Source organism: Columba livia, chromosome 1 (genome assembly GCF_036013475.1).
Source record: "Columba livia isolate bColLiv1 breed racing homer chromosome 1, bColLiv1.pat.W.v2, whole genome shotgun sequence".
Lineage (NCBI taxonomy): Eukaryota > Metazoa > Chordata > Aves > Columbiformes > Columbidae > Columba > Columba livia.
Window position 1 is genome coordinate 55027832 of NC_088602.1, and position 26755 is coordinate 55054586.

Below are 26755 nucleotides of genomic sequence, written 5' to 3' on the forward strand. Positions count from 1 at the left end.
TAATGAATCAAAACCCACAGAAATCCCTTTGGACAGCTAACAAACACACACAGCTATTAATTAGGTCATAGTTGTTTCCTCACAAATCTTTTGTTCACTTTAGTTGTAGAAAACACCAACATATCCATTAGACCTGTGGGGAGGTATTCACCAGTGAAGAAAATATTTATTTATTATATGTTGAATGCTTGCAATTATATGACTACTTATTGTAGTTCTGCTGGTTTCTATCTTCGTAAGTAAACTATAATCACTCAGTTCGCAATCTGCTTCATTCTACTCCTCAGAACACTGCTGACCTCAGTAGATCCAATTGGTTCGTTTTGTGTACTTCAGGTAACCATTGTAACTCAATCACAGATTTTAAAACATTGATGGAATTAACATGCTTCATTTTCACAAAAGAAAAAGTTGCAGAAATTATTATTTTAAGGTTACCACTGAGAAGTGAAGGTTAATTTCTGCTTGAAGGCCAGTTAAATTTGAGTTACATTCAGGAACATGGTTTGCCCACTACGTCAATTACTGTGAAGAAAATGCTTGCAAAGGGCTCCTGTTCGTACTGCAGAAAACTGCAAAACTGCCAGCTGCACATCATTTCAAGGATGCAAACCAGACTGATTTCCTGAGAGCCTGGGGAAGACCATTGCCTTTATGAAAATAATCAGCAAGTATTTCCTAATTTCTGTGCGTGTGCAATGCACCGTGCGGCAGACAAGATGGCAGAGAGGATATTTCACAGTGGCAGAGTATATATCACTGCTCTGTGGGGAACAAAGATGGCAAAGGTTGCTAGATTGGTAGTGCTTCATCTTTTCTGTCTGAACCTCGCTTTAGAAAGTTGACCATGTTCATCACCTCACCAGTCTAGCTCCACTTCTCCCACCACCACCCTTGCCCCAGGGCAACTGCTGCATCCTTAAACCTCTGTGTGTCCTGCCCCAGAACCTCCACCACTTCCTCCTCACACATCCCACACCACCAACTATTGCTGCTGCCTCCCTCAGCCCACCAACACTGAATTAATAGACCTGACCGAATCCAGCTGACTCCGTCCGGAGCCTCTTGGGTGTGCCTTGACAAGCTCCTACTGCTGGCAGAATTTATTTGCTCAGGTCTGCTGCTGTGCCTCACCTGCAATGGGTTTGTGCCTCGCAGGTTGGAAACCACAGGGCCAGACAATGTAAGAAGTCTTTTCAGGTCATCACTTCTACAGTTTTATGAGTTGTCAACCACAGTAACTAGGATAACTAGGGTAAGCCTAAAGTACATCTTAAACCTCTGCCCACTGTTAGATCAAAATTAAGACGAAGGTGTCAATAACATTATTCTTCTTCAGAAAAAAAAAAAAAAAAGGGAATTTTAAGCAGTTAATTGTCTTACCATAATCCTGTCACTGTCAATAATGGTGTTCAAGCGATGTGCAATGGTCAGCACTGTGCAGTGAGCAAACTTTTCACGGATCGTCTTTTGAATGAACTCATCTGTTCTGAAACACAGCAAGAGCAATACAGACAAAAATGAGATGTTTGCAGGGATAACTGAATGGTAGGTATGTTTCATGACTTCACCAAACACTACTGTATAGTGGGAAATACACTTATGAAGTCATAACAGTGCTTCTTCCTCTTGTCATACTAGATAACTTGGAGGAATATCAAGAAACATACTCCAGAATTTATCATGTAATACTTAGGAAGGAAAGAATTTCTTCTTGCAAGCAGAGCAATAGGTTTTATTTCAGGGGACTGATTTCTCAGGCTTTGCCTACAGAAACAGGAACATACTATAGAATCAGATATTCCTACAGATTTCTACACCAAAAAAGTCACTGTTATTTTAAGCCTTAGTTTGTGCAAGCAGTGAAGTTGGTGAAAGTAAATATCCTTCACTGCAAATCAACCGAAGAATGAACACGAGACAGCCTATAACTAAAGTTCTTAATTTCAAAAGCAAAAGGGGATCTGACAAAGGACGTGGTTAACTCAAGAACTTGAAAACAGAAAAAAAGAAAATTAGGCTTATTTCGTAAATCAAGAGTGTTAACTGGAACACACAACCCAAAAAATGGGATAAAACCTTTCAACTTAAGAGCCTCAACCCATTATATGAATTAACCACTTTAGAAAAGGATATCAGGAAGACACGTAAGACTTGTAAAGAATGAACACTTCACTTTAACCCTGTATTTCAGTGTCTAACTGCCACAAATCAAGCTGAGAACCCGGAAAAGGAAACAAAATTATACCAGAAGACACATAAGACACAAAAATGTTTTTTAGCTGTATAAACAAGCATTAACGCAAAAGAGGCGCAACACTCATAAAACTGGAAATTATTAAAGTAACTAACTCTACAGGAGAAGGAAGCACTGACACCACCTAACTTAGCGCATAGCAGTCAGGCTTAAATGTGGAAATCTATATAGTCCTTAGTCCATGGAAGGGGAAAGGCATGGCTGGAAGGTGAACCAGAGCACCTGAAGGAGGGAGCCGTCAGGGGATTAATTGAATGCCCTCTAGAAGCACCTGACAGCCCACACGGCACAGGAAGCCTCGGCTCCCAAGCTGGGCACAACGCCAGGCCATGTGAACACTCACATACCGCCCATCAGCCTTCAAAAACACAACGAAAGGTGATGATGGAGAAAAAGGCACTGTGGGAAGGCAGGTACAGAAATTAAAACCATCACCCTAGATAAAAAGAAGACACAAAGAGCTCAAAATGTACTGGCTGGAGACAAGGAAGTTCCAGCCTAGATGTCACACACTTAAAGGTATGGGTCTCATAACCAGGATTTCTGTTCAGACATGAAATTGTACTTTTATATATAATGACTAGAGAATAATAAATGCTGTACATGAACTTAAAAGGAGGTATCTGGGTAAACTGGTATACTGAGGCAGCCATGTTAGCTTCAACCAGTTGCTTGCAAAGCCTTAATTCTTCAAATTGTTAAGTCTAACTGGAAAAGATCAAATAAAATACAACAAAGATTCATGCAACACGTCTTCCTCTGACACATTACTATTTTTTAGGCAGAAGTAGTACTCTACATTGAATCTGTCTACACACGATAAATATGTGGTATCACTTCATAAATTAAGCAAAAAGAATTGTTCTGATGCCACCATGACAGAGTGCACTAACAATAAAAAGTGGACAAAGACAACACTGGAAGAACTGGATGACTTAGAGGAATGGGGTAACCATTAAGTTGCCACAGTAGAAAGCACAAGCTCATTCTCTGAAGGACTGAACATGACTTCTGCTACAAACTAACTTTAAGCAATCAACACAACAAAGGAACAGAGAGATCCGTGATGATGACAGGACAAATCATCAGAGAGAAGGAAGATGTAAACAGTTAAGTATGAGTTCCCACGCATCTTCATCTGGAGACAGAAACATTTAAGCTGTCATGAGCTTAAGAGAACCGTGTTCTGGGCTGCAGCCTGAGAAGGTTTGGTCCTTCTGCTGCTTCTTCTTCCTAAAGGAAGCTACAGAACGTGGTGGGAAGCAGGTGTTCCTCAACTCTTCCTTCCGAACCAAAGCCACTACTCAATCAGGGAAGAAGATGGGAGAAGTCAGGACACAGCTCTTCACCCCCATGTGTTAGCAGTCTCCTTAAGAAAAGGAAGTTGCTCATCATTAATGCCACACATCACAGCTTTGCCACACAACACAGTGCTTTCACCCCAGTGTTAACGTGTATCTGCTTGCACTTCCTTCTCAGCAATGCCTTAACAACCTAAATACTCTTACTTTCAAAAATAAAAAAAAAAAAACAAACAAGGCCATACATGAAAACTCTCTGTAGGGAAGAGGCTCATAGAGACAGCAGGATGTGTTCTCTGCAATGGTTAGAACAGCGAAACAGAAACAAAAGGTTCAATAGTCCCTAGAATTATGTGTAGTCAAGCTCAAGGTGAGGTTTCCTGCAGAGCTACCACAGAGCAGCCACTCATAGCTTGCTCAGGAATTTGGAAAACAACTTTTTAAAGGTCTCAAAATGGCTTGTAACTCCCAGGTTATTCCTGCTGTTATCTGAGGAGAACGCCTTATCCTTGAACATCCCTGTCCTCTGCATTTGTTTATTTTATCTTCCTTTATTACCATGCATTCCTTACAGCACCACCTCTTCCTACATTTACAATAGAAACCATTTCTCATTCTTTGATAGATACTATCAAACTATTATGTTAAACAGGTATTTCTTGAATATACACTTATCCCTAACAAGAAACTGCTGGCCATATTGTGGGTGTGACAAGTGTTATAAAACGAGACTACAAAGTAATCAGAAACAGACCTAATAGATCCATCTTCAAATATTGCTGTATGAAATCTCACACAGACATGTCTGCTGAGAAGGACTTTCTAAGGTTCATGGCAGCTTTCGGAATATAGTTTTTGGGGTGGCAGGCAGAAGCACCATCATTAACCTCCAGAGGAATCTCAGGAAGAAGGTAGCAAAGGCAAGAAAATCTAGAAGACTTAAGAAAAAGGTGTGTGTACAGAATTACATGCTGACAGGATGTAGAGACTATATCACATGCCAGTTAGAGCTGCCTGCCCTCAAGAAAAGTGCCAAAGGAAGCAGCATTTCTGTCCCTTTTTTTCAGGGCATCAACAGACCCTTTGTGGCACCTACCCACACTGAGAAGGTGGCCAGGCAGGTGCCAAGTGATCCCATCACCTGTCTCAGTGGATCAAACCCCATCATCTTTCAGGCACATTAGTAACCAAAGATGCAACCTGAATAACAAAACTGGATGACAAAGGCTCAGCCCCTAATTTGATTATATGAAAATGGAAACCACGATACTCCCCATTGCAAGGAACAGCACAACAAGAAAGCACAAAAATGGTGGTATTAACCGTCCCACTGGCACTGCAGGTTGAGGATCTAACACCAAGCTTCACAGAAACCCAAGATCTGGTGTAACATGAATTAGTTGACTGCATAAAAAGAAAACTATCTAAAGAGCAGGAATAAATAGGACCTGAATGAGAAGCAACCAAGCTGCTGAAAGGAACACTGCATAAGTAATTGTCTTCAGTGTAATGTCCTCCTGGATTGACCACACACTACACAACTCCTGAGTAGTTTTGGATAATTTCTCCAAAACAGAAATAGTTACAGAAAGCAGTTAGATGTAACAAAAGGTTAAACCTTACAAGCTTAAACTGGCTAATGAACTGAACTATGTGCGACGGCCGTTTTTACCAGACTCAATGATCAACCAACAAAAAAACCTGGCAGTGCACTGATCCCCTTAAGTTTTGTTCTCTATAAGCAGTAAAAATATGAGTTAACGCATAATGCTGTAGTCAGTGTGCAGAAAGCTCAGTAAGTTTAACTTACTCAGTATTTTTAAAAAGTTTCAATTACTAAGGACTTTGTTTCAATATATCACCAAAGCAACTACAGAAAGATTTTCAGCTCTTCTGCTCCAAATTTCATACAACTTGCCAGAACGGTTCAACTGCTTTAAAACGACTCCATTCTTCAGGGTGAGAATGCCGGCGTCAGGACCAAGAAGACAAGATCAAATCAAACATCTGCCATAATGTAAAACATGCCAGCAGCCTGACTTGGGGCAACCTTCCTTACGGCAAACTCCTCCTCTCCCTCACGACAGCGTTGCCACCCTGCAGCCTATGGGAGCTGGAAGATGTAAGGAGGAGGGAGAAGGATGATCTCTATAAACTCCTTCCCTTCACTCCTTTGCTCAGCTTCACTCAGCAGCAGACAAGGGCGGCCCAGCTGAGCCAAAGGAACATAGCGGTGAATCCCTCTGCCCCAGGGACACTGGAGAGGCAAAGAGATCAAGAGACAGAAAAAAACCCCCAAAAATAGAAATAGTATCTCCAGAGCTGGCGGCGGCTCCCCACAGTTTCCTACCCCAGATGCTTGACACGGTGTGTGCTTTGTCGCCAGGCTAGAGAGAAAGGGATGCCAGGCATGGGGGCTGTGCATCAGGAGAGGGGGAGGTTTTCCTTACATGCCAAAAATGCCTCCCTAACTGCTCAGTTAAGCAACCCACATCAGCATCTCCTGATGAACACCCTATCAGGTGGCACAGCTGGAAAATACTTGGCTCTAGTTATAGCAACACATGAAGGAAAAGGTAATAATGACAGCAATGCAAACCGGATTCAAAGGAAAAGTTCCAAGTTATTATTTGTATTGTTATGCCTAGAGTGGACACAAACAAACATCAACCTTATTATAATATATATTGCAGTGCACATTAATCAAGATCAATTAAAAGGATAGCGCAAGTGGAGAACATACACATGTGAGATGCCAAAATAGGGAGGATGGGTAAGATGGTATTAAATTTCCACAGCTATGATTAATGATGGTTAATCTATCAGTGCTCAGCTAAAAATAAAATAATAGTCAAAAAAGAGAAGAAAAAAAAGAACAGAAAAAAAGAGAACCTCTGGGAAGGGAATGCACTTCTCTAAAGGTTTTAGAAATACACTGTCAGCTGAACTGCAAAGCTACCCTAGTGGCATCACTTCTCCCCCAAGAAGATGTTATAAAAATGAGTCACGCCCAGATGACATACAAAATCCTTAATGCATCTGTTTGAGGGACTTGCTGTGTTATTGTCCTCTTTGGACTTTGAGTTCTCCCTCAAGCCATAGTTTGTTGGAACTATATATTCAGCCCAGAATAATTGATGCAGTACATTTGCAGTATTGTTTCCAAAATATTTCCACCAGTGTTTCAAATGTTTCAGAAATTAACAGTGGGGGTACTTAGCTATTGGAACAATTTAACAAGGGTTGTCATTGAATTTTTTTTCTATTGAGGTTGGATGTTCTGCTGGAAGTACACTCTAGTTCAAACAGGAATGAATTCAGGAAAGTTCTGCTGGCCTGAGTTATACAAGACAAAATAATGAATGATAAATTGGTCCCTCCTGTAGCTTTAAACATCTCCAAATCTGCTTTGTAATTCCTGTGGTGTTTAGGACAGCTTACCTTCCCCCTAGGCCCTGCTTTAGCTGTAACTTATTACACCGGCAGCCGAGCCATCTGAAGGAACAGCACCTCATAACCAGAAATATCCTGTTTCGCTTACGGCCAATTTTTCACCTTTCCAGTTTCTTTTATTTTCTTTTTTCTTTTTCTTTTTTTTTTTTCCCCATATTGTGTGGGGAGGTTTTTTGGGCAAGGGGGATTAATTAATCACTTAATTCATTTTTACTTATTTCCAAGATATTTCTTCCAGAAATCAACAGAAGCCAATTTGTTTCGTGGCTATTCTGATGTTACCAGCGTTCATCGCCATGGTTCTTGTCTTCTTGTCTATGGCTGCAGGACAGATAAACTTTGAATATTAATTTCCCTACTTTATGGAATGCACTGAAATTATGGATATTTTGAGCGCTTAGTTTGTATCTTCTGCTCTGTAGCCAAAGCTCAACCGCCCCATTTTGAACAGTTAATTAACATGCGATCATTAAAAATATAAAACAGCAATACAAACTACGAGAAGTACAAAGCATTTAAATTCATCTCTACAGTACAGATGATCATATTAGAAGAAAAAGTGGCTTATCTTAACAAGACAGATTTTGGTTTTACCTTGGATCCACGTTTGCTGTTGCTTCATCGATGATAAGGATCCGATTTTTTTTTAGAACTGCTCTGGCAAGGCACACCAGCTGTCTCTGACCAACACTAAAATTAGACCCAGATTCTGCCAGCTGCGTCTCCATTTTATTAGGTAGATCTTCCACAACCTCCTTCAGTTGCACCTGTTGACATATCAACATATTGCAGGATGAGTAACTCCCTTTTAAATCAGCTATTGTGTGTCTGATGACACAACAATAACTATCCAAGGTTTACCTTTTATATTCTGACATAAAACGAGTAAGTGCCAAGTTGGATTACACAGCGTGTCAGTTATTAAAATTCTAAAAACATTAAAGCGCATTGTTAAGAATCTATTAATGTTCATTAAAATGAAGATATGAATCAAAGCGCAACCAAAGCATCATCCCAAAGGATAATTTTTTAATAAAAGACCTACATAACAATATACGTGTCTACACACAGGCCCAAACACACACAAATGCACACACAACGGTCTACCTTCTTCCATCAACGGCATGCCCTTATCAAACCTGATGAAAACATCTAAAACCTAATGCACACAAGCACCATAGTGTTATTTGTCTTGTAATTATCAGATGTACATCACTAGATTTAATAAAGTCACCTCTTCCAAGGCATTCCACAGCTCTTCATCGGTGTATTCATTGAAAGGATCCAAGTTTTTCCTCATAGTTCCAGTGAATAAAACAGGCTCCTAAAACCCAGTAAAATTAGCAATCCATTATAAACACAGGTTTTCTATTGCAATAGGCAATTTAATAATAATCAGAACTAACCTAGATCAACAATAGCACAGAAATACACAACAACAAGCTGTCTTTCATGAAATGTAAAGGAGTATTTCACAATAGCATGCTTAAAGATAATGTACCAAACAGGACAGGTGTGTTTGCAAATTGCTGTACGCAGTTATGTCGGTACTCAAACGGGCATTTACATGCCACTGTTTTGATGCCACAAGCTATCTATATACCTACATGAAATCATCGCTCTTCTCCTGGTATTGTTAATGAAAACCAACAACTACCACTGTCAATGAGCTCACACGCCCAAATTACATTTGGGCAGGGTTGGTTTTTTTTTTTTCTTTTTTTCCTTCTTTCTTTTTACATTTCATACCATAAAAGCCCTTCAGTTTTACCATCAGCTCCTAAAAGGAACAGCTTTCACCATTACAACACAATGTTTAAACATATACAGATTGATGTTAATCTATACTGCCACAGCATCAAAGCAAGCTCACTCAGAACTGGAGCACTGCTGGGCAAAGCTCTAAATCAAAATACACCAGGGAGTCAAATCAGTATATTCTCCCATTCAAACAGCATTGTGGGTTTATTACCTGTGGTCGAAGCAAGTTTTGTTCTACTTCAGTTCCCGGTCAGACCAGTTAACAGATCATTAATCAAACTGGCACAAATCAATTCACACTGAAAAATGTAGCGTTTGAGAAGCGGAAGATGACTTTTAGTCCAGAACTCCTTAAGCAACAGATCAGTGCTCACTGATGTGAGTTGCCAGACCTGAGAGTCATGCACTGACACGACTTTAGGGCTAAACTCCTCTTCATACCACACACAAAGACAACAACAACAAGTCAAAAGCTGTAATAGTGCTAATCACAAATGGAGACCATTCATCATGTTGGCAGTCTCCTTTAAATTGGAGAAATCTTATGCAAAACATTTTCTTTTTTTCTCCCCTAGGAAATAAAATCTAAACTTACATTTGATAACTTGAGCTTACTTTGAGATTAACCTCTGTCGTGACTTATGCTCCACCTAACCCCAGTGATACCCAGCTCTCCAAAGGGCTGCGGCAAATCAGAACAGAATTTAGACCTTGACCCTTTTATTGTGTCTTTTCATTTCTAAACCACTCTGAGTGGTATAAAAGGATTAACAAAGACAGAACATGCCACAAGCAATGTGAAAGAACGTACGCATTTCTTGACATAACATGCCAATTATTTTAAAGTATCTCTTGCATTAGCAAAACATGTCACTAAAAACCTGTTGAATGAACAAAAGGATTTAATAAAAACATTAACAGGCTAAAGAACATTTTTCTTCAAAAACACCTAGAAAGCAATTTGTTTAACAATACATATTTTAATACACCATTTGGTGGGTTTCGAAGGTATTGTTACATTTATTTTCCTTTTCAATCCACTTTTACAGGTTGGGAAATAAGAAGCTGAATTTATAAAGTGTTCGTAACTATTATAAAAGTCCTAATAACAGACATGTACTGCAACAGAAGATAAGGCTATTTTTTAATTATCATTTCTGACACGGATTATTATTTAAAATAGTCTGGTTTATGAGAGGAAAGTAATAAGACAAACCTGTAAATAATTGTTGTAAAAATGCTTGCAGTCAGGGAGGCAGACAACATTTGCATAGAAAAGATTTACAAACACAACCTTCACACAGCTCCATCCAAGCAAGCAATTAGAAGCCTAAGCACATCTTCATTTCTCCAGGTAGGTATTTAAACTTACATATAAGAAAATGCCAGTCTTGCCTCATCACTCTCTAGGAATGGTTCTGTTTAGCATGCTTTGTAATTTTAATAAGCATCTCTCCCTCTGGTTTTTTAGCTTCCCACATAATTATGAAGATATTTGCTGCAAAATAACTACCTGATGTTACGTTACTATTTCTGTTATTGACACTATTATTAACACAGTGCAAGACAATGCCTATCACTCAGTTTACTACAGTATAAACCTTTTTCCAAACCCTCCTCTTCTTCTTACTACCACCACCACAGAGTTTTGCATATTTTTAGTGGAAACAAGTCTTCCTTTATGTAGAAAAGAAATGTTATGTGCTAGTTTTCAGACACTTAAAACCCTTTGGGACCATGATGAAAACCCTATCATATGAACTTGAAAAAAAAAAAAAATCACAGAACTCAACTGGATTAAAATAGTTTTACAACCATGTCAACAGACCAATATGTGAAAAAAAAACCCATGTATAATTAAACGCAGTGAACTCTGAGCATCTGCAGCACTCAGCACATAGAAACTGCATTTGACCAGCAATCTTCCTGTCTCAGTACTCTGTCTTATTCAACTGGGTTGAATTCTTCCAAATGCAGAAATCACCTGTCATGCAAGGCTTTCAAAAAGCTGTAGACCTTGAATGAACTGATGATCATCTACTTTCATGAGAACACTGCATGCAAAAAAATAGCACTTAAATCCACGTAAAGTCCTCTTTATGTACAAAAGATGACTAGTTCCAGTGAGTACCTCCACTGTACAATAACAAAGCCTTCAGCATGCAGAAACAAAAGACATCCTGCATTAGGCAACAATCCAATTGCTGGAGGAGTATCTTCTTTTTTTTTTTTTAATAATAGCATACTTGCTGCTTTTCTCCAACTCATATTAAAAAAAAAAATAATCAGGTAATCAAGAAAGGCTTAGAACCACTGTTCATTATCATTTTTATCAGATTCTCAATTCAAAGAAAGTAATATACCCTGAATGCCATCGTGCCAACAGGCTAGCAAACATTCAGATAGGAAGATGGTGTACGGACTCTAAATACAATTTCTGCAATAAAATACAGAGATCTGAGAATTAATGTTAAACATGGCAAACTAATTCCTCTGGTTTCCAGCTGTTCTATCTACCTGCTAGAAGATCCCAGACAAATTATTTGCCAAAAACATGACTTTGCACTTGCAGCCTATGAGCCTCCTCCCTCTCCAGTGGAGAGCAAATGATCAGAGAAGAGATCAGAGATCTCATGGAACATGGGAACCTGCACAGGCTCTGCCTTCAGGAAGTTTTGAGGTTATATATAACCCTTCTCTGACTCAATGTCTCATTTGAAAGTAAGACCACAGAAGAGAAGACCTGTGACGTACTGAACTTGTTGGAACATTCTTTCTTCTGCTTCAGCACCAAAGATGAGGGTATTCCCAACTCTGTTTTAGGTTTTTTCCTACCTTCAGCTTCTAAATCTCCCTGAGTTGTTATTCCTGGATCATAGTGACCCACTTTTTTGTCCGTTCCCCTGGTCTCCTCCTGTCCAGCCCTCTACAAATAATGGAAAGGCTGGTAGCTCACTTCTATTTGGCACACTTGCTCTTTCTAGACCTTGCCTCAGTCAGTTTGCACAGGGGTGACCAGAGAGGTGAGAGTGGTCCCCTCAAAGTCCCTTACTAGGGAGGTTTCAGGCAATGCAGCAGGCACGCCTTGCTGCCAAAGGATCAAGTGATTTCAGAGAACTGCTGAAGTTTGGTATATTTCTGGGAGATTTTCTCTACTCCTTCCAAGACTATAAGACAACAGCAAACTGATAACACCTACTCACAAGTATTCCAGAAGAACAGACAGAAACCTAGAAAGAAAACATTCCAGTTCCCAAAGCTGATTCTTTTTACCTTAAAATAACCAAGACCTTACTCAACTAAGAGTAACACCTCACTAAAGTTTCTACGTTTACTTCATATAAGGGTGCAGGGGAAACATATGCCGGCAAAGTATTTTAAATACTACAGCATTATATTGAAAATGTTTATAGCGGACCAAGTCACTCTCTTACCTGAGGTATAATGGAAATTTTCTTCCGCAAGTCGTGGAGCCCTAGCTCTGACGTCAAGTACTTGTCAATCCAAATCCTTCCTTCAGGTTCTGCCAAGCGAAAGAGAGCTGCTATCAGAGAGCTCTTCCCAGCTCCGGTTCTTCCCACTATTCCAACCTACAGAGAAGCCAAGCTTGTACAATTAAACCATGAGCTTTTCAAGATCAATTAATACGTCAAGCAACAGTTTTACAACATCACAGCATTTATAGTGGAACAAGCACCAAATAAAACTTGCTTATAATTAACATTTTTTCAAGAGGAGAAACTTCCCTCAAATCAGCCTGGATTAAGGTGACACTTGGATACCAAACAATTTCTTGAATCATATTCAAAGGTGAAAGATTTTCCCTTAATGTGTGGTGTTTTATTGTGCAAACAAGATAAAGTGGCTTGGTGTATAGAGTGATGTGATTCGAGCCTGCTAATTTTTCTAGTGAACCTGGTTTGCTGGGTGATGTTAGGCAAATAATTTCAGGTATGCATCTACTTCTCAATCCAAAAAAGGATTCCCACAAAGCACGTTGGGAACAATGTATAAGCAGTATTCCCATTTTAAATAACTGAGACTGATTTTGGTTAGCATGGTTAAGGTGAAGTACTTCAAAACAATCAAACTGTAAAGCCAAGACAAAGCCAAAACTAGCAGAAGGATTATAAACTGTATTCATGCTTCAAACAATTTCAACAGAGAGGACGCAAGTATTGAAAAGGCGATGTGAGCAAGATTTAATTCCTTTCCAAACAGGAGAAACAGTGAATAATAAAATCACAGTGATTCAGGTTTCAAATGTTCCCTCCCCCCCAAAAAAAAAAAATCAGAAGCTGTATTCAATGTGAAAAAGCAATGCTTTCAGAAAAAAAGAGGTAAAGAAAATGTCATTGAAGTTAGCAATCTCATATTTTACAACAGGTTAAGACATACAAATATTTCATATGAAACCAACACTTGGGAGAAAGTAGGTCCATTAATAAATGAGAGGAAACACATAATTAGTGTTGATTAAATACTACTTGAAGAGCAAACTTTTATTTTTTTTTTAATATGTTGTCTTCAGGTAAAGGATTATTAGAGAAAACAATGTACAGTAATCAATTGGATCAGAGAAGGTGATGGGAGTAAACCTCTACACAGATCTGATCTGGCAGGATTTCTGTATTTCCTGCACTCTGTTCTAGTTGCTACATTTCCAGAAAGAAATCAACACACTGGAAAGAGTTCAGAAAAGCACAACATAAAATTAAAATGGGTTGGAGATACTGATTTGATGAGGAAGGATTTATGAGGATAAAACATGTACGATATAGCCTGGCAAAGTGATTGAGGTGCAGAAGGGAGGAAGAAACATGAAAACCTTCATGAGGATACGTACAGACACCAGAGGGCAATTACCCACTGCCTGAGACTCAGCTGTATGCAGTAATGACTGCTGGAATGAAATTGAGCACAGGAAACATTACACCAAAGAACAAAGAGAAACTTCTTAAGAGTCAAGAGACACTAAGCTCAGCCTAAGTAGCAGTGCCCACATTTGATCCAAAACACACAAAGCACTGAACCAGCATACTGCGAGGGGCAACTTCTGCTGCATATTCTACTTCTATTTTCCGATTCAACAATTTCATCCAACATTTCATTATTGTGCTATTGTATATAAACTAATTAACATTTATACAGTGCTTATTCTTAAAGATACAGCCTAATTTAAGTAAATCTGTTACAAAAAATGATAAAATGTCTAGTGTTGTAAATCATATCAGTGAAACAAAGGAAAAATAGTTCTGAACAGTTACACTCCAGCTCAGAAAGAAAATGCTGAATGGAGAACACAGACACTCAGAGCTGTGAAGACAAAAGTTCAATTGTTTCTCTGTAAATGTCAGTGATATAAAGTATTGTATTAAGGATATAAAAAAAACATAAAAAATACATTGATACTTAAAATAAAAATGCAGCTGCTCTGCATATTGTCAAAATCCCACTTTCAGTTTGGCATCAAATGAAAGGACTATGCTCTTCAGTATTTGGAGGAATCTATTTGTATTTTTGGTCCAATTGACTACAGGCTGCTGAAAATTTACATGAATTTGAAACAGCTCTCAGTATACACATTTATTTAATTTTTTTTATATATTGTATTCTTCAGAGAGCAATGTTCATAGCCAGTGCAAACACAGCGACGGTCTGCAAATGGGAGTCCCAGCCACCTAACAGGAATCACATGGTCAGGATTTTGTCGCCTGACACAAGCCATGCGCACACACAGGAGTACACCTGCTACACCAGGCTCATCATTATCCAAGTGTCACTTGTACTTCAAAGTAGAATTGCACAAAAAATAAGAGAGAGTTTACAGCACGACAACTACTCCACTGAAACCACCCCTGTCTTTGTTATCCCTCAGGTAACCTCCCTCTCGTGCAACACTGTGAGAGTATTTACGTGAACAGCTGTCATGCCGTAAATCTAGACCCTCACCCTCCTAACTTTTTCCATGTAGCCATACCCTCAGATTTAGGATCCATCAAGACAAGATTAATTTAACAATGTATTAGTCAATAAGCATTAATAAGCACCCTAAACCAAAGACAGTGGTGTTTAAAACCCAAGGCTGCACATGCTAACCTTCTCCTGCTGCAGCTATAATACAAAATCATAGAATAGTTTGGTTTGGAAGGGACCTTCAAAGGTCATCTAGTCCAACCCCCCGCAATGAGCAGGGACATCTGCAACTAGATCAGGTTGCTCGGAGCCCCATCCAGCCTGGCTTTGAATGTGTCCAGGGATGGGGCATCTACCACCTCTCTGGGCAACCTGGGACACTGTTTCACCATCCTCATTGTAAAAAATTTCTTTCTTGTGTCTAGCCTGAAAAGGCAGCTGAAGAGGTGACTCACAGCCGGTTGCTGGCAGTGCTCCTCACGTGAGCACTCTGTGGCCTGTCCCCAGCAGACTGCTACGTTAGTAAAGATGTTAAAATGGAGTCCCTTCCTCGCTTGCTTTGCTTGTATGGAAACACTCAACGCTGAGTGGATCAGAAGAGACCCTAATGCACGAGCGACCTGCTAGTAATCATCCATTCTTACTGTACCTACAGCTGCCCAAACTGGGTGCTGGGGTGGCCACAAAAAAACTCTACAAGCACAGCAGCTGATTCACCCTGCCAGCGGCACTGCAGCCAGCAGACGCCTATATGAGCCGGGGATACAGCCGTCGCTGACAGCCACACGGTCAGAATCCCCAGCAGGTCCGGAAACCTGGTTCTGAAGAGACACTTCTCCATAATTAAAACCATTATAAGGGGCACAGATGCTTGGGAGATTTATTTTACACAGTGGCAGTCTACTGCAGTGTTGTGCAAAACATCATAGAAAACAAACACGAAGTTCTTGGCAATAATTTCGAGCTGGGCAAATTCACTTCAGGATGACAAAACCACAGTATAATCACTCAGCAAAAATAAATACCCCCAGTCATCCCTTCCCCTCCTGGCCCCACCAAGGACTGAGTCATCTGCTGCAAATATCTCTTGCTTCCGTTTTTTATTTTATTTTATTTTAGTCTCTCACTACGAAATGTAAATCTGCTTGTCTGCTGTTACATTGTAATGACCTACAACAGCTAAAGAGATGGCCCATAGGCAAGAAAAGTAGAGAGTAGATAAACATCCCTTTTTGCTCTTCTTCTTAAACAGCATTTTTAACTCACCCATACCTAAAATTCCATATACATCATCTCCATGGAGCAAAGTTGGGTTGAATTCTGCTAACACTTATGTTATTAAAAAGCTCCACCTGAGCAAGAGAACAGGTTTGGGACTGAATGGAAAAGTATGTTATAAATGAGGCCAGGGCAGTGACGGGATAGAGCTGAACCAGCCTCCCAGGGAAGACATCCTAGTCAAAAAAGTAGATGCGCATTTGAAATATGGCAAAGCACAAATTAACTCTGCAGGGCTCTAACTCAATTTTGTCTGTGGGGGAGACCTCCCCTGCAGCCTGTTGCCAATTTGGATGGTGTCAAAATTGGGGAGGAAGAGTCAAATTTGCAGAGGAGAAAGACACTTATTTCTATGTTTCTTTTGGCTACCAATCTAATTAATGGCAACAGTTAATTGGATTGGTAGCCGAAAGGAACTGAAATGAAATCCCCAATTCTAAACTTACGGAACTGATTTGTATTTCTTTCTTCTCCCATCCATTGTGGGCTCTGCTAGAGCGTGTACATTCCTTATTTTCAATTGTCTCTGTTCACCTTCTCTGTTGACACCCTTTGTTCCATTTATGTTCCCTCTACCGAATCCCCAGTTTCCTAATGAAGCTCCAGTTGCTTTGGATTTGAACAGACATTTGAGGCTTAGTCTGAGTTTTGAACGTCTGCCATTTTTTGATGAAACCCAAATTTTATCAGAAAATTATCAAATATATTTAACCTTTTTTTTTGATGGACAGAAACATCATATTCCCAGACACATCTATGCTACATTTACGGAAAATAAATAGGCTCCAACTTTTGCTATTAAATATGACTAAGGCTTATTTTTTAAAAGAACACTTACCAATTTCCTAACATACATACATACATACATTTTATAATGTATTTTTATCACATAACCTCTTGTCAGCTTATCATCTTGGCTTAATTTCTGTGAAAGGCTAAAGACAGCCATATACATACCTTTTCTTTTGGTTTAATTGCAACAGACAAGTGTCTTAACACCAGAGGTCCATCTAGACTGTAAGTGAAGTTAACATTTTCAAATGCTATCATTCCTTGGCTTGGCCATTCAGGTGGTGGACGCTTGTTGGTCTCCCAAGGAGCTTCTTTTTCAAGTTCTGTGTATTCCATTACTCTTTCTACTGATATCATCTAAGGGGAAGAAAGAAGACACATAACCGTAAGTTTCAGCTTCTCGCATACGTTGCAAATACTGCATCCATATATAATATATATGTGCGTGTGTATTTTTGCTATAAAGACTCAATGCAAATTATTCCAGAGCTTTTCTTTTAAGCACAGATGAGAGTATTTGGTATTATTCTATGCTTTCTTTATACAACTGAAAAAGTGGAAAGAATGCATCTCATGTCCTACTAAAGACACAAATCTATCATGATACATAAATCCAGCCATAAGCATTAATTTCTAATCAGGGTGACTAATTACAAATCTATGTATGTGCGTAAGTATTAAGAAATTTAAGCTATGAGAGTTGTTTGCCAGTCTTGGTTAAGATGACACCATTTCATTGTGTGCTCGGAAGACAAAGCTAGAAATGAAACTGCCATATGAGCTACAGGCAGATGCATGACAGCTACTAGCATCAAATTACTGGCTTCATCATCCTTTTTTCTGTCCTTATCAATACCACTGTGCTCATCCCCAGCAAATATTTTAAATATGTTTGTCACAAGCAACTTCACAGTCCTAGATAGCTGTTACTACATGATTAATGACTCATCTGCAATAAAATTTGTTTTCCTATACATTTTACACCAGATATGAAAGAAACAGCAATATTTGCTAATGCCGCTAATCTTACGGAAACGAAGAGAAACCAAAGTTGAGCTATCTAGAAACCTTTTTGCTCTTGGACAAATAATTAAAGTTCTGTTTAGGCTCTGGTGTGCATCCTGACCCATACAACTTCCTAATACAATTAATTTAATTTACTTATACCCATTCACAGACGGATTCTGAGAAAACAAAACAAAACAAAGCAAACATCATAAAGGTATCTGGTACGCTTATTTTGCCTGGAGTGGTTTTAAGGGCAAAGGTCACCAGACAGCAAGTTCCCTGACCTCATTCATTGCCACCTTCCCTTTCCACATTACAAAATAAGCTCCAGGGAATAACATATAAGGAAGGAATGGCAGAGTAGAATAGAGAGGAAATGTTTTTGCCTCCCCAAGATGTAGTCAGCCCTTAATAACAAGGGATCTTTGGTGGATGTCCACTTGTCAAAGAAGTCGATGCTAATCATAGCTCCATAAAATGATCAACATTCCACATCAAAGTCAGCTTAGGGAATGGTAAGCCTTTCTCCTCCAAAGTGTTTCTGAATCAGTCTCCAAGAGAGTAACCTAGTACATAAGAGTCCCACAGACTGACACTTCCAAAACCTCCCAACTAGTACAAAACACCCCATTTCTCACCAAAGTCTGTCACCACTAGTTTATTCGTGTTTGAAAAATGCTCTGAAGAAGCAACATGCTAGGCAAAAAAAACCCAAATCTAGCACAATTATTAATTTTCTCTGTTATTAGAGATGGTTTTGTAACATTAACAAAAGGACTGCACATATGGTCAGCAAATCATAATTACAAGTAACCTTCAGTTGTCAAAACAACACAAACCCCCCCATGTTTATGCTCAGTATGTTCTTTTTATAGTATTTTTTTCTTATCTATTAACTTAAGAAAGTAAATAGGCAAACTAGAATACGCTAGTAAATAGGTGGAAGGTACTTTATTTTATACCTTGGAAAACACACAATCCTCTCAGCTGAATATAAACAACTAGTTTCAAATATTTGTTAACTTACAACAAATCCAGAATATACAAGCCTTGATAATGAATTAACAAGACCCTAAAAGTGCCACAAGTGACATAAAACAAATTTAAAAATACAATAAGCAGTAATAAATTTAAAACCTCAAATATTAAAAAAAAAGTCTTACTTATAGAGAGGGATTAATTCCTTGCAATTTTATTGAGTTGCAATGCAATTGTCTATGCTGTAACTACACAGTCTTCGCTGTAAAGGGAGGTTATAAAGCCTCCCTTACAGTCAATGGAGAGGGACAATCACTGGGCACTATTCATCTCAATAGACATTAAAAAAATCAGTCAGACAAATGATACCCTGGAAGAAGCTATTTTTCTTTACACACTGTAAGTTGTACCTCAATCGCTTGCTAAGGTATTAATGTCCTCAGTTAATTAAGAAGAATCCCACCCTTAAGACCTCATGTCACAACCATGAAAAGGAAGCAAGAGGTGGAAAGGCAGAAATAAACATTACCAGGTTTTCGACTTCAGCACTTTGTCTAACACCCCACTGGAATGTTCCCATGAGGGTGATTGCGTAGGACAGCGCCAAACCAACCTGCCCTGCATTCAAAGCTGCAGAACAAAGAAAAGAAGAAAAAGAGAATCAAATAGGTACACTGGTAATTACACAAAATCCTAGTTAATTTCACTTTCATGAGGTTACTTACATGATGGAAGCATCACAGCCAGAATTTTGTTTGGTTACACTGTACTTGCCATCTACGCAATGAGTCGCTCTGGGCAATACATCTACTTGCTGCATTTTTTTTTTTGTATGTTTTGGTAATTGTCTCTATATTTGAAAAGATAATCCAAATTCTCCTTGGCCTGGCATTTTATCTAAAAACTGAGGTTCAGTGTCAATACCATACTCACATGGCTTGTTAGGATCATCCCTAACTGACTAAGCATTAGTAACTTTTCACTTGTTTCTAAGGGAATTAGATCAGCCCCTGAACCTAAGCAAAAAATAGTGTAAAATGGTTTCACAATAAGTTACAAACATTTACATCAACTTTGTACTCTTGTAAGTGATCAGATAAAATAACAGGACAGAATATTTCCCCCACTGTTCATAAAAGCATTTATTGTGTTCAGTGGGCCTGCTCTCACAAAATAAATTAATTCTGTCCGCCTCAATATTAAGCATGATTGTCCTCTGACTTACTTGAACTTTATCCTAGCATAGCTCTATTGACTTCAAGAGAGCTACTCCTTATCCAGAGGCAAGGAAGATTCAGTACCATTGTTTTGACTTGTCTTTTTGCATTCTAATAACATCAAACTTAGCTCAAAAGTTTCAGTGTGGAGCAGCACAGTGTGTTCAAATTTTAAAACACACATGCATATACAGAACTTATCCAAAAGAAAAAGAAAAGAAACAAAACCAGCAAATTAGCACTAATTTTCATGTCCAAGATAATTACTTCTTCCTTCATATTTTAGATGACTATCTCATCCTCGTACATCTAACCCAATTACATCCTGGATGATGCATACACTTATGACACTTCATGAGTGACAGAGAACATAAAATGTACTACTATGAGGCGAACTGGAACTGGCCTATCCTGCTGATCCGAGATATTAGGAGAGTATCCCTCGGAATTTTAGCTTGCCTTTTGGCCTACTGTGTTATGCGTAGAAAGGAAAAAAATGTTAAGAAGCAACTCTGTGGGTGTTGCAGTATGAAAAGCAAAACCCCGTAGGCCCAAAAAAGAAAGACGAAGGTGGAGAAACAAAAAAAATTAAAAAAAAAAAAAAAAAAAAGAGAAAGAAGATTTATTTGTTGTTATTACTCTGAAAGTCAGAATCTCAAAAGCGAAGACTACAGATCTGCAAGTTTGTTTGCCCATTTGTGGATGATGGGAGATGCATGCCTAAGCCCAGAAGATGTCTGAACTGCCTCCAGTATTTGCAGGAAAGCAGATACAGCCCCAGTGCCCTAGACTGAGGTCATGATCTAGAAAGAAACACTGAACTTAATTACAGTCCTTAAACAATTAGAAACAGCAAACTACGAAAAAGAGTTAGACATTACTATAGAAGGTAACTACTGGGTGAACTTTTTCTAACATCTGTACTTACTGTTGGCGAGAAGCAGGGAACCAAAAGCAACCACTATTACAAAAATGGCACAGATGGCATCCAGACGCACAGCAAACCACCTCGAGGTCGTCAAAAATAGAAACCAGGCCTCTAAAGTGTATTTAAAAAGACATAAGAGCAGTGGATTATTGGAAAACCAAGCTGTATAATTATTATTAAATTAATTTGTGTTGATATTATAAGTTGTTAAAAAAAACACTGACATCTTCAAGTGCACATCTGTACGGACTGATGATGATCAGAGTCTCGTCCAGTTTTCCTGAAACTAACCTAGTCTAACCTAGTTTTCAAACTAACAGCAACCACAGCTGGTACAACAAACAGTAATAGGAAGAACAACAGTCAAGACCTGAAGCATGGTCCATTTCTTTAAAATGGCAGCCTTTTTTTTTTTAACTCTAGTGGACTCAAGACTCTTGTATTAAAGGCAGAAGTACAACTACATTTGCTGTAGCTGGACTAGGTTCTACAAGCTTTTAGCTAGAGCATATCAGAACACAACTGTCAGAGCCAAGTCTTTAGAGGGCAGCTGCAGCCAGTTAAACCCCCGTAAGAGCCACTCAATACAACCAATGCAGCTACAGAGCAATTCAACTGACTAAATGCACATATCTACTTCTGGAGGAGCTCACAGGTGGACATCTCCACTGGGCACTTACATCCAGGTGTCCACAATTCGGTGCTAAATTTCATCCCAGATAGATATGCTACAGTACAAGATATAGAAGACAGCAAAAAAAGACACTGTAATACAGAGGGCAAAGCACTTGAATTCAGGGCCAAAACCAGAAGTCAAGTGGTCATAACAACATGTGACATTATGTCTTGCTTAGGCTGCAGTCAGATGAATTGTTCCAGCTGCCACCAACTCACAGCAGAAGGTTACCAGCTCAACCCTTTCTGCATCACTTGTCATCACTCCGTGCTAAAGATCACTGCTGTTTCAATTGTTTCACTGTTCCTTAGCCCAGTGCTGGGAAAGATTCAAACTAAAGAAAAAAAAACAAACCCAAAACAACGTCCTTTTATAAAAAGAGAGGAGGTAATCCTGGTTTTAAGCCAGATCATTTTGTATAGCCAGATTACGAAGTGATCAAATCAATAATTCAGCCAACAGAAGTGCAGGAGGGCAATAACTTCGAGGAGCAGTGGAGGGAAAGAGTGAGGATGACAACAGGCAGCCAAGTAAGGTCCAGAGCTGGTAACCTCTTAGTCCCACTTACATAAACCCTAACTGCATATGCCTGACCACTGGTTTCATTAAAAATACAACTGATGTGGTCTAATGGACCACACTGAAGCACACTGGACGGTATGTGCAGAAGAAAGTGCCACATCATCATAAACCTAGGTCCAGAAAAGGAATCCACTGTGATAAATTAGGGACCCAGGATCCGAGTGACCCTGGAAATACGGCCTGTGACAGCTTCCTGGTGACACAGAAGGCCATTTTTGGTGCAACAGTATAGTTGTAAGACCAGGAAATGGGACATTTGGGTTGCAGATTTTTTCAGCTCTAAGGTTTTTCTCCATTGATCCTGTTGCCAGCTTGTGATGGGTCATTCTGCAAACTTCCTCTGTAACCAGGGCCAGTTGCTGTGCATGTAGGAACATGGCATTCATGAGGACTAAAAACAACTCATCATGACATAACTTCTCACGACTCACAAGCTTGCTTACGGAGATACTGCTCTGGCAGCTAGGAAACTACAGTTTGGTCAAATCTCAGTATGCCTTTTAGATATTTTTTTAATCTAAAGATTATTTAATATCAAATTCATAGGCACCCCTGAAACAGGATATGGAGCAAGAGTCTTGTCAGCCCTGAACAGAGAATACCACTACAGTCAAAAGCACTAAACGAAAACATTGCTGGCTGGGAGAGTTTTCTGTGATGCAGCCAAGAGTTTAAAACTCTTTGGGGGATTTAAGAACACAGGACTCCAAATCTGTGAGCTAGTATTAAAGGTGTCCTCTTCTATTGGCTCTTGTTTGCACATGTTTAGTATCAAAGAATCATTCAGGGTGGAAGCAACCTCAGGAGGCCTCTAGTTAAACCACCTGCTCAAAGCTGGGTCAGCTCCAAGGTCAGACCATGCTGCTCAACACTTTATGCAGCTGAGTCTTGAAAATCTCCATGAATGGAGACTGCACGACATCTCTGGGCAATCTACTCCTCTGCTTGACTGTCCTCACAGCGAAAATATTTTTCCTTGTAATCCAGGTTAAAGACCTCCTGTCATAGCCGTTTTTTCACTCCTCCCACCATGTACCACTGAGAAGAGCTTGACTGTCTTTTTGGTAACATCCTTGCAGGTTCCAGAAGGCAGCCATTAAGTCCTCTCCAAGCCTTCTCTTCTGTGAGGTGAACAAGCACTGTTTCCTCAGCCTCTCCTCACAGGTAGATCTCTCCTGTTAGTCCCCTGACTACCTCAGTGGTCCATCTGCTGAGCTCGCTCCAGGTTGTCACAGTGTTTCCTGATATCTGGAGGTCCAAAGATGGAGGCAGGATTCCAGATGTGGGCTAACAAGTGCTGATGGTGATAATCACTTCCCTCCTTCCACTAGCTGTGCTCCTCTTAACACTGTCCAGTAGTCTCTGCTGGCCAGGCACATTGCTGGCTCATATTCCCTCTGAGGACCAAAACCCACACACACGCTAAGCAAGCTGATGCACCCCTAACACTCTGGTGGGAAAGACACCAAGATGAAGCATGTAGGTACACACCAAAGAGTGTGACTATAAGCACTGAAGCTTAATCTCGAAGGCAGGTTCCTAAACTGCCCAGCAGGGGTATTAATGGCAGTTTTGTTAGAGAGATGCATAAAAACAACTGGAAAATAGTGTGTTTATGTTCCTTAGGTCTGACCTTAAAATATGAGAAAATGTTTCTTTTAAAGGTCATGGTCCTCTTTGTACAGTGAAACCTATATATGCAGTTTATCCACTAAACATGTATTTTAAAACGAAGCTGAAAATCAACTTTGTGTTCACTCGCTATCAGCTTCTGTAAAATTGATTTGGTCAGACAAGTAGTAACTTGAAAATATTGAGAAATGGGGAATTCAAAGCTAGAGGTGACTCCCTGGAAGATATATTGCCCTGGTCACAAGTTACTGGGCTCAACACAGAGGTTGGTGCGCACAGTTCTACAGCCTATGATAAATCATATGTCAGAAAAAATCAGCTGGTCCGGTCTGAAGCCTTAGAAATCTGTAAATTACAAAAAAGGCGCCATAAAATATAATTGTATGTCTTACAACAGAGGAAATTCAAGATCTTACCTGACAAACACAAAATTGCAAACTTGCATTCTACTACATCTTGAAAACCATTGTAATAGAGAACATTTAACTGTCAGAAGGTAAAGAATCACAGTGGAAACCTGAATTATATTACTTATACATGCAGAATACTAATATTTTATGTGTTCTGGTCATGTTAATGCTGCATATTACATTTGAGCCCTGAAAGCTGCTCAAAGTAAAAAAGAAGTAAGATTTATGAAGCTTTTCCAAGATGACTTATATTAATTACCTCTGTCCACTCCTAGCACACTATTTAATATTAAACGCTTCATAATATTCTTGGTTTCCCCTCTCTCTTTTTAAAGATGGAATCCAGGAAAAATGTCAAAAATGATTATTTAAATATTATTTTCAGGCACACTTTAAAATGTTTATCTTAGACATTTTTAAAACATGTGTGGGTATCTCAAACTATTTAACAGCCAAAAGTAAACTCTCAAAATCCAGACAGATAATAAACGTTTTTCTTCTAATAGAGAAACTTTACCCTACAGAGACAAATGCACAGCTCCTTCTGATTTCAATGTACATTATATGCATGTCACTGAAGGCATAAGATATTTCGCTCTTACAGAGCAAAGTATTTGATTTTTCACTTCAATTCATCACTAACCTGAGTGGAGGTCTTGGTGTGCATCAAATAATTTCTGAAATCTTTCCTCTGCTTTCAAAGCCCGAATAGTCCAAAGTCCCTGGAGGGATGATGACAAGTGGGAGAAGACTGGACTTCGAGCTACAAAGGGAAATGAGAGTAACTTAGCAATAGCTGAAGGATAATATTTTGTACCACACTTATCTTTAATCCTACTACTTTATATATAACCGTACAAGTTACTGTGCTGCATCCTTTTAGAATAAATATGTGATATCTTAAACCAAAGCCTTCTTACTCCATTAGAATCAGTCAGACAGCCAGGCAGATTAATTTACACAAATGTGTCTTAGGTCTTTAACAATAGCCGTCACTGAAGGAATTCTTTGAGCTTTATTAATGACATAAGCCACCCATGTTTGTTATTCATAGTGCTTAATATTTCACATTAAGGACAAGCTAAAGTCAGGCACAAGAATCAGATTAAGTCAGAAACACCGTTAGTATGTGCGTGCAAGGTCCCAAGGACCAGCAATTTAGCATGTTCTTAACTAGCTTCACTTACTTCACAGATGAACTGACATACCTATGGTTTATCATGACACAAAACAGGAGTTAAGCATGTAATTCACCAGGCAAGAACCAAGGCAATAAGGAAGTTATTTGCATAGCAAAAGAAAAAAATCTTTGATGGATTGTCTATAAAACATTGGCATTTCACATAATAATAAGCAGGGTTCAAGCTAACTTTAAGTCCCGCCAAACTACATACTTGTGGATTCTAGACGTTTAATATCTCTTGAAGTGTCTAAGAAATATCGTCGGAGAAAAATGAAAAGAATAAATAGTGGAATTAAGGGGATGAGTATCCAAGGAATCACTGCCACAGCCACAGCCACCACACCAAAAATCTGTAGGAGAGTCTGCAACACAATAGAAACAAAATAAAAAATTCTTTGCCAGAAGAATTTCATTTAGAACAACTATAAAACTATTTAACACTACTGAAACACATATTTAAACATAACTACCAAATTTAAGAGTGGATCCATTGTATAACATAGGAGCAACATCTATTTTTAAGCAACTAAGAATTTATAGCAACACACAATTTGACTCCTTGTGCAGTTTATGCTTTTATCCTGTATTATTTGTTAAGAAATGTCTTTACAAAACTGGTTGAATGAACATTAGTGTATGTCCTTGTGAATTATTCTGTGCCTGCTGTAACAAAGTAATAGATGATTAATGAAACAGACAACTAAGCTTTAAAGGACTCAAGCTACCATGTGTTTTCACCCCAGGTAAACTGTTAAAGACTGACTTCAAGTTGAAAGACCTGACAGCTAGAAGAGCAAGTTTCAATATGAGCTTGTTACTTTTTCCTAAAAACAGCTTTGTCCCATTTAGAAAGAAAAGCCAATATCAGAGAAAGTGAGCTTTCTCTTCCCAAAGAATTGCTTTGGGAAACATAAGGGGAACAAACAAATAAGAAAAAAATTATGAACACTGCAAGAAGTGTCATACGAGGCTGGTTTTACCAGGTTTCCTTCAGAATATGAGATGGGCAGCTGGGCTAAACCTGAATTTACTCTCAGAAAACTAGCTATAATGTGGAATGAAGCATTGTTGCTTAGGTCAGAGGATCCCACTTCCACTTCCTGCATTAAATCTCACATTTCCTGCAGACCACCTCACATCCGTCACATCAAACTTCCACTTGAATACACTACAAAAAGCATTATCTGCACACAATTTTATTTCAGAACACCAGCCATATGTGTACGTATGTGTGTATATATGAAAAGAGTCCTGGCATACTGGAATCAGGGTGTCCATTTGCTCCTTAAAAAGGGAAAAAAAAACATACAAAAAGAAACCCACCTTGTACGGAAACCAGACAATAGAAATTCTATCTCAATACTAATTGCCTGTATTATTTTC

General features: G+C 39.0%; 1 protein-coding gene across 3 annotated transcripts in view; it reads right to left on the reverse strand.

Moving 5' to 3' along the window:
• ABCC4 (ATP binding cassette subfamily C member 4 (PEL blood group)) overlaps positions 1-26755 on the reverse strand; it is a 157157-nt gene that overhangs the window by 22740 nt on the left and 107662 nt on the right. For all 3 annotated transcript variants that reach the window (XM_065056982.1, XM_065056990.1, XM_065056995.1), the window contains exons 21-29: positions 25584-25734; positions 24833-24952; positions 20890-21000; positions 19274-19374; positions 16924-17115; positions 12207-12362; positions 8246-8335; positions 7606-7778; positions 1384-1489 (exon numbers count right to left, since the gene is read on the reverse strand). In XM_065056982.1, the coding sequence (XP_064913054.1) occupies positions 1384-1489; positions 7606-7778; positions 8246-8335; positions 12207-12362; positions 16924-17115; positions 19274-19374; positions 20890-21000; positions 24833-24952; positions 25584-25734 (1200 nt within the window). The remainder of the gene's footprint in view (positions 1-1383; positions 1490-7605; positions 7779-8245; positions 8336-12206; positions 12363-16923; positions 17116-19273; positions 19375-20889; positions 21001-24832; positions 24953-25583; positions 25735-26755) is intronic.